Source organism: Mastomys coucha, unplaced genomic scaffold (genome assembly GCF_008632895.1).
Source record: "Mastomys coucha isolate ucsf_1 unplaced genomic scaffold, UCSF_Mcou_1 pScaffold23, whole genome shotgun sequence".
NCBI lineage: Eukaryota > Metazoa > Chordata > Mammalia > Rodentia > Muridae > Mastomys > Mastomys coucha.
The window spans coordinates 99,713,277-99,723,852 of NW_022196906.1; the positions used below are offsets into that span (position 1 = coordinate 99,713,277).

Consider the following 10,576-nt stretch of genomic DNA (forward strand, 5'->3'; position numbering starts at 1 on the left):
CCATTTTGCTTTGCAATCTGCCTCACAAATCAATGGGATCAAATCTGAGTCTGAAGGTCAAAGTCTGGGGATCTCAGAAGAGAATATTGGGGACTACTGTCAATGTATGCTTTTTGCTGTTGTTGTTTTGTTTTGTTTTTTGGCTTTTCTAGACAGGGTTTCTCTGTATAGCCCTGGCTGTCCTGGAACTCACTCTGTAGACCAGGCTGGTCTTGAACTCAGAAATCCACCTGCCTCTGACTCCCAAGTGCTGGGATTAAAGGCATGCACCACCACCGCCCGGCCAATGTATGCATTTTTATAGACGTGTTTGCTAGACTTCCTTTGGACTGACTGCCGAGACAGGTACCTCCATAACCCGACCCCTGGAATTCTATCTCTTCTCCTTTTTTTTTTTTTTTTAATTCTTTATAGGGATCTCCTCTTGTGTGCTGTGTGGGAGCGTCACCTGCCAATAAAATTCTAATGACCAATAAACTGAGGCAGGATTAGAAGGTGGGACACCTGGCTTATAAACGGTGTTTCTAGCTTTACAGAAGAGCATGCTTCAGAGAGGAGGTAGTTTCTGAATATTTTCTTTTGTGTCACTTAATATTTAAAATATTATTCTAATTTTATAGTGACATTTCTGGGGAAAACGCTGTAAACTTAAAGTATTAACAAAATTTATAAACGGCAAAATTAAGAAGCTTTAAGATTAACAAATCTTGCTTCGTGGCTATAGAAAGATTTATGTTCTAAAATGAGTGAATTTTCAAATTAGGAGTCTCCACCTACCGTCCTATCTGCCAAGCCTTTTGAGCCCTTGATGCCCTGGAAAGAAGAGCAACACGCTTAGAACTGCAGGCTCTGATTCCCAACACTTTTTCTCTATAAGCAACTGGAGATGCTGAGTGCTCACCACGACATGAACGCTGCCCTCCTCTCCTGGCCCTGGAGTTCTGCCCAGCCCAAAAAGGAGGACAAAGGACCTGAGCAGTGCATCCCAAACCTCAGAATCCAGCCAGTCCAGGAGGACGGGACATAGACTCAGAATCCAGCCAGTCCAGGAGGACGGGACATAGACTCAGAATCCAGCCAGTCCAGGAGGACGGGACATAGACTCTTGGAAGACCAGGTAACTCTGAAACCATTCAAGATCCCAGGTCCTACCAGAAACTAATCTAAAGTACACCCTGGGATCTCCCCTGTTCCTGCTCCTCCAGGTCTCTCGCCCCCACCCCATCTCTGCCCTCACAGTGAAGGAACCCTCCCAGAAGCCTTCCAACTGTCTGGCTCCAGCCCCTCTGGGAGCCTAGCCAGACGTTGTCTTTGTGTAGACTCTATGCGGTGGTAACCTGTAGCCTTGGGCAGGTCACTAAATCAGTACTAATCATCAGATGACTATGAACTACCTCTGTGGTGTTTGGTTTTGCTGACTTAGTTGATTCTAATAAAAAAAACCTGAACTCCAGCGAGGGAAATGCAGATGTCCCCTTCTGGCTGATGAATATGTTATTCCTTACAGAAGGACAGACACACACACTGGTTAGTTTTTCAATCATCTTAATACAAACACTGACATATCTCAGCAGGATGAATCTCAAGTGAGGAATTGTCTCAGATTGGCCTGTGGATGCGCCTGTGAGGCATTGTCATTGCTAACAGATAAAGAAGGCTCCAACCAGCTGTGGGTAGTATCACCCTTAAACAGATGGGCCTGGGATGTTACCATCCCAGGTAGGGCAGCAAGCCAGGAAGCAGCATTCCTCTACGGTCTCTGCTTCAGGCCTGGCCATCAAATTCCTTCCTGCCTTGAGTCCCTGCTCTGACTTCCCTCAGTGATAGATACACTGTATCCTATAATCCAAATAAACTCATGCCTCCCCAACTTGCTGTGGTCAGTGGTTTCTCACAGGAAAGCAAATATACCACACTGTCTCTAAAACAGAGCGCAGGGCAAGGCTTCCGAGCCTTTCTGTGTCCAGTGTATTCTAGAAATTCTTCTAGTATTGCTACATTATCCATTCAGTTAAGAGTGTATGGATGGAATATTTAATGAGGATTTCCTTCTGGCTCTATGTGTTGGTCATCATGTCTGCATTGATAAGCTCATTCTCTGGTAAGTTTTATGTATTAATCTATGTAGTTAGGAAGATCCATAAATCTCTAGCCACTCCAAGATCACCTCTACAGTCAGAGAAAACTACATCTAGAATGCTGCGTAGGGTTTGAAGTTAGTATTTTCTAAGCACTTTTCCAGTTCCCTTGAGCCTGCCGAATGCCCCAGATGTGTGTCTCTTCTTCAGCGAGGCCTCTTAGCAAGCTCTCTCTCATCTTGGCACAAGGTTGGAAATCAAAAAGGATAGGGTACTCATTACCATTTTTCCTGGTGGCCCTTGGTCACCTGGAGTTCCAGCAAGCCCAGGAAATCCAGAATTGCCCTACAATGAAGAAACCAAAAGAATAAGCTTCCCTGTTGGCTATAAGAACTGCTCTTCCCAAAACATCCATTTGCTTCATAGCTAAGGCCAATGAGCCTGCCCCTGTGAACTATGTATCCATGGAGAGTCAGGGGGGCTTTATGGGAACCCCAAAAACTCCCTTCTAGCCCTCATATCTAACCCTAGCTTGTCCATGGGTTACACACACACACACACACACACACACACACACACACACACACACATACACACACACATTTCCATGCAGAGCCTTAAAAGATGAATTAACCCTCAAGGTTAAATCTCAAGGACATGTGGTAAACATAATGCACAACATAGAGGATCTGACAGCAGAGAAAGGAAAAATTCCCATAACACCTTTGGGCCTCTGTGTCTTCAGTGGCCAGGGGCTCACTGCTCCTATTCTAGGTGTTTGAAGTAAAGCAGCACCAGTTATCTGGACCAAATCAATGCCTCATCGTTTTTATTTGAAAGTAGAAAGAGAAGTTAACGGATCAGAATAACCACGAGCAGCAGCGAGACGAGCTGAGCAGGCGTGGAGCTGACTGTCTGCAGGACTTGCCAGCAGATAAAAACACCAATTACTGAGTCCAAGGAAAACACATGCTTTCTGTCCCTCCTTCCCCTTTGCTCGGACACAAGTTCATGTCCTGTTCCCAGAAGGCTTTGCTTTAAACGTTTTTATATTACATTTATTTATTTGTGTGCGTGTGCATGACAGAGAGAGAGAGAGAGAGAAAGAGAGAGAGAGAGAAGGAGAGGGAGAGGGAGAAGGAGAGAGAGAGAGAGAGAGAGAGAGAGAGAGAGAGAGAGGACGCCATGGTGCACATGTGGAGGTCAGATGACATCTTAGAGGACTTGTTTCTTTCCTTTTACCATCTGGGCTCTGGGGAATCAAATTCCAGTTGTTGGGGTTGGTGGCAAGTGCCTTCACCCACGGTGCTGGTTAGTTTTTGCCAACTTGACACAAGCTCAAGTCACTGGGAAGAGGGACCCGCACTGAGAAAATGTCCCTATTAGGCTAGCCCAGAGGCAAGTCTGTGGAGCATTTTCTTGATTAATGATTGATATGGGCAAGCCATCCCTAGGCAGATGGTCCTGGGTTTTATAAGAAAGCAAATGGAGCAAGCCACAAAGGGAAAGCCAGTAACAACATTCCTCCTTGGCTTCTACTTCAGTTCCTGCCCTGACTGCCCTCAATGATGGCTGGACTCTGGCCTGGAAGAGTAAGCAGAACAAAGCCTTTCCTCCCCTTCGCTTTTGGTCATAGTGTTTATCACAGCCACAGAGACTAGAACACCCTCCTGAGCCATCTACCAGCCCAAAGCTCACTTTCTAATGTCTATCAGCGAAACACTATCCAGATCTTAATATTCAGAGTTACTCTTTTCAAAATGAGTTGCCATTGACTGTGGCTCTTCAAGATCTGATCTTTATAGCTGGGCATGCTGGCACTCTTAGGGAGTGCTGGAATGGAAGAAAGATCATGGAAGATTCCAGGCAGACCTTCCTTAACATAACAAGTGCAAGGCCAGCAGGGGCTATCTGAGACTATCTCAAAAACAAAAAAGAATTTTTTTAAAAAAATCATCATTTACAGAACCTGAAGGAATGAGTTCTTAACAGGAGACTCAATTAAGCACACTGTATTCAGAGTCCACCAAGACACAAGTTATGTTTCTGAGAATCTAGTCCTAAAGAATTTTGAGGAAGACCCAGACAAACCACACTTGCTTGAAAGTACTGTCTGTGACAATGTCCTTCCAAACTTCCGTAGAGTCATCAACATAGTAGCACTCGCGCACGAGCATGTGTGTGTGCATGCGTGTGTGCGTGCGTGCGTGTGTGCGTGACCCCACTGGTCAAGGATAGCCTAGCTCTGTCTTCGCCTGTGATGACTGCAGATGGCCCTTCAGTTCTTACCCTCTTCCCTCGGATTCCCTTGACCCCCTTCTCTCCTCCACGGCCTTGGTTACCATCTTCTCCCTTAACAAAGGCAAGAGCATGGTTGTGAATTTGAAGAGAGATTTGCACACATGTGACACACAGTGCCTACCAGTTGCCAGGCCCACAGAGACCTCTTCTTACTTGCACACCAGGATAGCCAGGGAATCCAGGTTCACCCTAGGGTCAGAAATGATAAGATAACGTTCAGTGCCAGGTGATTAAGTTTTTCTCCAACATTCCTCTGGGAAAGAAGGAAATGTCATCAAGAGGCCACATTTTAATTCCAGAGATCAACAATTTATAAATATTTTTTTTACAATTTTCAGCATCTTTGATGCAGAGTCTAATGAAACTTCCTTCTTTGGCATTTTATTTCTCAGTTTAAAGCCCCTGAGATTTGTAACAACAGAAAGCAAGGTAAGGGCGTCAACCTGAGTGTTAGGATGCAGCATTGAACTGTCAGAAGCACAGGCATGCTTCAAAATGATCGGCCATCCCACAGGCATTTAGTTAGCTCTTGCTGTTTGCCAAGAGGTCCTGTAATCACTGGGGACTCAGCAGTGCACCCCCACAGAACTGGCATTCCCGAAGAAGCAAGTGGCCAAAGAAGTAAATAGCATCTCAGAGATGGACCAGGATTCCAGAGAGGGGACCAGGGAATTAAAAATGAGCTGCTGAGGCTGATATGAGTCCCTCCACACATATACAGCAGAGGACTGCCGGCTCTGGGTTCAGTCAGAGAAGATGCACCTAACCCTCAAGAGACTGGAGGCCCCGGGGAGTTTAAAAGGTCTGGTCGGATGGGAGTGGGGGATGGGGACATCCTTGTGGAGACAGAGGGGTGGGGAGGAGATATGGGATGTGGAACAGTCGGAGGGTGGACAGGGAGGGGAATAAAATCGAGAGTTTAAAATAAATAAATAAATATTTTTGTTTAAAAAATGAGCTGGTGAGATGGTCCTGTGGGGGAAAGACACTCACCACCAAGCCTGCTGACCTGAGTTCAGTCCCTGAGACCAAAGGTAGTAAAGGGAGAAAACTAATCCAGCAAGCCATCCCCACTCCTATGCACACACACACGGCACAGTGCTCTTGCATACATAAGTAAATAAATGTTATAGTGAAAGACCAAACCTTCTAAGTTCAGACTCCACTTTAGGAAACTTGAACTCAGATAAACTAACAGGTCAGTACCTATCATTAGTTTCCAAATTATCCCCACAACAAAACCCAAGCCCAGCTCCAGTTTCTAGGTTAACTCCAACACACCAGCATCTCCAGGTTAGTTTTCCCCAACAATCCAACATTTCCAAATTAATTACCAACAAGCCCACTCCCTGCCTAACAACCACCAAATGCAGAGGGAAGTAGAAATTAAGTCTATAGTTTGACTCCCAGCACCAGCCAATTATGCTAAAGGCCACAGTAGCTCTCCAATTAGATGCTAGAAACACACACCCCCCCCCACTTGCTGCTTTCTATAAGGCCTTACTGCAAAAGATATTCAGGGCTCCTCTCCACCAAAACTCTCCTGCATGTTTGCAGTGAGCAAAGGGGCCTGAGCTAGCTCAGACAAAGGCCCTGCTGTGGTTTGCATCAGATCAGCTCTTGTCTGTTTTGCCGGGGTTCACTAACACTTCCCTGGCACTACAACAGCGTGTGTGTTGAAAAGTGACACAAGTCCCCTGCCTCAGCTGAGGAATTATTGATGGCCACTAGAAGGAAAACCAGTTTTCTTTAGGTATACAGCTCTCTCTATATTAAAAATGTTTATATAACGTTCCATGCCAGGTGATTACATTTTTCCTCAACATTCCTCTGAGAAAGAAGGTCATCAAGAGGCTACATTCCAATCCCAGAGGTCAACAATTCATAGTTTTTACAATTCCCACCATCACCACCACCTAGAAATTATAACTCCAGTAGATGCTCCCACATTCATATGGGCGGGGATAATCAGACTTAGGAAGTTTTAAAGATTTGAAAGGAAAAAGAGACATGGTTGGAAGGAGATCTTCGAGGAGCTGGAGTGGGGAGATGGAAGAAGGGAATAAAACCAGAGTATGAAACTCTCAAAGAAAAAGTTAAAATATTATGTATTTTTTAAAAGGAATAAAAAATTACAGCTGCCCCTCAATATCTTCAGAGGGTTGATTCCAGAATCCCCCAGAGGTACAGAAATCTGAGCACAGTCAATGCCCTGATGTAATATGGTGCTGTCCAACACACACATGCATACTCTCCACTAGACTTCAGCTTCCAGATGGTACAGAACACCTACAACTACAGATGCCACGAAACAGACACCGCCTCGTGCTATTTAGGGGGATAACAAGAGTTCAAACATGTTCGGGGCACATGCAGAGTTTTCTCAGATGTCTTAACCTGCAGCTGGGTGAATCTGTCGTTGGGAGCCTGTGAGTGTAGAGAACACATGTGAAGAGAGAAAGGTGAGGAAGTGAGGGACGAGAACAGCTTTGACTCCTCAGGGAGGGAACTCTGCCAAGCTATCATAAAAAAATAAAATAAAATCCTGACATACCTCTTCAAAAGTCACTATATTCTAATAAAACTCAAAACATGATTCAACATTGGAATGCCCTTGGCAGGAGCTCACCTTCTTGCCTTTTCTTCCCGGACGACCGTGGCCATCTGGACCAAAAAGACCCTAGGAAAATAACACAAGATGAATTGACTGTAGATTCACCCAGACCAACTCATGGCTGATGACAATACCCAAACCTCTGAATAAGCCAACAAAGTAAGAAAGCAGGGGAAGAGGGAGGGGATGGTGAAAACTGGGAGAATGCCTTTACAGGATAAACACAACATTGGAGGGAATGGGGCTTTAAACCTTAGGGGCCATGACAGTGTCCCCTACGTGCTGACAAGAGTACTGAGAGTGTACCCAGATGTGCTCACCATCTGGTGAACATGTCCATATTGTTTCCAGTTTCCAGAAAGCCCAAACAGGAGGACTGAGAGTCTGAGCTAGCCTGGGCTCAATGAGACCAGTGAGACAGTAAGACCCCATCTCAACACACACATGCATACACATACATGCATGCACACACTTGCATGCACTGGTACATTACAAGAGGTTGGAACACCTGTATGTCCGGATCATAAATATGTATCATAAGGAGTGAATTTCAGAACCTTGTAGTGGCTTGAGGGGTTGGGGGGGGGGGTGACCAGAAACTGTTTCTAGATCAAGGAGATCATCAGAAAGGGACAATGACAAGCAGAAGGACTGAAGACTGTCCCTGTGGCCTAGTTAGGAAACATTTAACATACAAAAGAAAGCAAAGTCAGGGAAACGGGGAAGGGGGAGCTGAATTTTGTGGGAAGGAATGTGCCATTGGTTGGCTGTCACTCTGTCTTCTCCCTCCTGAAGACTCACAGAGCATCCGTGCCTGCAGCTTCATGGACAGACCAAGGCCTGGGTTTGGAAACTTGTGAAAGTGCTGGGATTAAAGATGTATGCTACCACATCTATCTTTACCTGAGTTCTAGAGACTCAAATCTAGGTCCTTGGACTTGTGTGGTCCTGACATGCTACCTCAAAGAAGGATATCCTTCCCTAGCTTTCAGGGGTGAGTAGGGAGGAAGAGAGGATAGATGATAGATAGATAGATAGATAGATAGATAGATAGATAGATAGATAGATATAGATACATACATACATACATACATGCATATATACATAGATGATTGATAGACAGATACATAGAGATATAGATAAATACATAGATGATTGATAGACAGACAGACAGACAGACAGACAGACAGACAGGTGGGGGTGTTAAGGGGCATAAGCTCTATGCTATCTCAACAAAATTTTAGTTTCAACATTTTGCCATCTACCTTTTCAGAGGATGGGCACGGGGCACTGTCTGCCTCACAGTTCCCTTCACAGCACCCAGTTCTGCTCTCTCTCTCCTTGTACATTTTAATTTAAGCTTCCTGGGTCTGCTTCAGGTTTCTCTCCTTCCCAACACATGCAATTTCAGAGCAGAATTGCGGGGGGGTGGGCACCTTTATAGGCCCTTCCTAACTATTGGTGGAAGAGATCTCCAGAAGACAGCTCTGCTCTTACAGAAAGTGAACTGCAGAGCAGCAGTGAGCAGGAAAATAGTCATATAAAATAACAAATATCCCCCTGCATTCAGACGAGTGAATGTGGAAAAACCAAGCCTGCTGCCTTTGAAAGTTTCATCCGTAGAAAGAAATCATTCATGATTATTGGTCTCCAATGTTATTCCTAGGCTCTGGATAATTAAACTCACACTCTGAAAAGCTAATGATTCTAGCTAAGTATTCTTATTTGGTAGCTTCAAAATTAAGTCTGTGTGCTGGGAGAGATGGCTCAGCCGGTAAAGCACCTGCTGAACAGACATGAGGACCTGGCTTTAAATCCCTAGAACTCATTTGAAGCCAGCTATAGTAGCAGGATCTTCAATCTCAGTGCTCCCAGAGGGAAGTGGAGCTCATGACTATCTGGGCTGCTTCACACAGATATAAAAACCAAGGACATCCTGCCTCAAACAAGGCTGAGGGCTAGAGAGATGGCTTGGAGGTTAAGAGCACTGGATCCTCTTGCAGGGAGGATCTGGATTCAGTCTATAGCATCCAATGGAGGCTTGCAAACACCTAAACTCCAGTTCCAGGGCAGCCAACACCCTCTTCTGGCCCCCACAGGCACAAGGCAAACATGGGATACCAAAATACATACAGACACCTATACATATAAAATGTATCTTATTATAAAGGCCAGAAATGAAGACCACCACCCAAGTTTGACCTCCACATACATGCCATGGTATGAGCATACTCACACACACAAAAAGCACACGTGCACACACACACAAAAGCACATGTACACACACATATACGCACACACAGACTCACAACGTGTTGTTTTGTTTTGTTTTTAGTTTATCTGAGCATCTCATTGGTCCCAAAAGACTCAGATACTTGAGAAATTTCCTTGTCAAGTAGAAGAGACCCTCTTCAACAATGAGACGGCAAAAGAAATCCAACACATTCTTGGATTCTTTATTTATATGGAACTTATGAACCTTTGGCTAAATCCTCAACAGCTTGAGCCATGATGTCATATTAGTAAGCCCAAGTATAAATCATTGAGCACATTATATTTTATGTGCAACAAGAACACAAACAAGAAAAAGATAAGGTATTCAATCAGAAATTCAAAACAGAGAAAAGAGACTTACAGGCTGCCCTCTTGGCCCTTGTTGACCTCGTGGGCCTCTTTCTCCTGCAGGACCGAGTTCTCCCTTTTAATAGAGGGGAAAGATGGAGTTAATTTTCTCCCATGAGTTTCTGAATCTTTGTGCCACGTTCTTAGAGACTGTTTGGTTAGCCTCTTCAAAACCTGTTAACTTCACCAGACTTGTTAAGGCTTGTTCTGGAAGTTGGGTAAAAATGCACAGTGGAATTAGATACAGGTGTAAAAAATAATTAAATCAAAATATTGCATGGAAAATGGATGCAACCATAGCTCATTATGTTACCAAATAGTTAAGGGGGGAAAGCCACACTTACAAATACTGCATGATTCCTCTCTGACACAGAAACTAGACTTAAAATGAAGTGTATTTATATGTGTGTGCATCAAATAAAGCTAATTATAAACACACTAGCAATCTTTGTACTGATGAGTATACATGCTTACAGTGAGCCCACGTTTGTTCTCTGTCAGTACACCTTTGCTTCCTGATGTATGTGAGCCACTTCTCCATAGGTCAGTTTTTATAATTTCCTTCTTTGTATGCATCAATCTAGCTATAAACTAAAAGCTGGTCCATAACTTCATCAACAATATCATAAACATGCTGGAAATGATCACATGGCAGGGAAAGATTTGCCTAAAAAAGCCCAAAGGCCTCCTAAAGTCATAACCAAGAGTGACATACATAGAGTAACCAAGAGTAACACATAGAGTAACCAAGAGTGACACACATAGAGTAACTAAGAGTAACACATAGAGTAACCAAGAGTGACACACATAGAGTAACCAAGAGTGACACACATAGAGTAACCAAGAGTAACACACATAGAGCAACCAAGAGTAACATATAGAGTAACCAATGTCACGCACACTTTGCGTGATGGCGGTATCTGAGGCGTAAACTTCAAGGAAAGTCAGTCTCCTGCCTCCG

The 10,576-nt window shown here is 44.3% G+C and overlaps 1 protein-coding gene across 1 annotated transcript in view; it reads right to left on the reverse strand.

The window, feature by feature from the left end:
* The window catches only part of LOC116073354 (collagen alpha-4(VI) chain), a 122,577-nt gene that overhangs the window by 27,728 nt on the left and 84,273 nt on the right, over positions 1-10,576 (reverse strand). Inside the window, exons 26-31 of the mRNA XM_031345192.1 lie at positions 9,629-9,691; positions 7,009-7,059; positions 4,533-4,568; positions 4,368-4,430; positions 2,361-2,423; positions 778-813 (exon numbers count right to left, since the gene is read on the reverse strand). Of these exons, the coding sequence (XP_031201052.1) occupies positions 778-813; positions 2,361-2,423; positions 4,368-4,430; positions 4,533-4,568; positions 7,009-7,059; positions 9,629-9,691 (312 nt within the window). The remainder of the gene's footprint in view (positions 1-777; positions 814-2,360; positions 2,424-4,367; positions 4,431-4,532; positions 4,569-7,008; positions 7,060-9,628; positions 9,692-10,576) is intronic.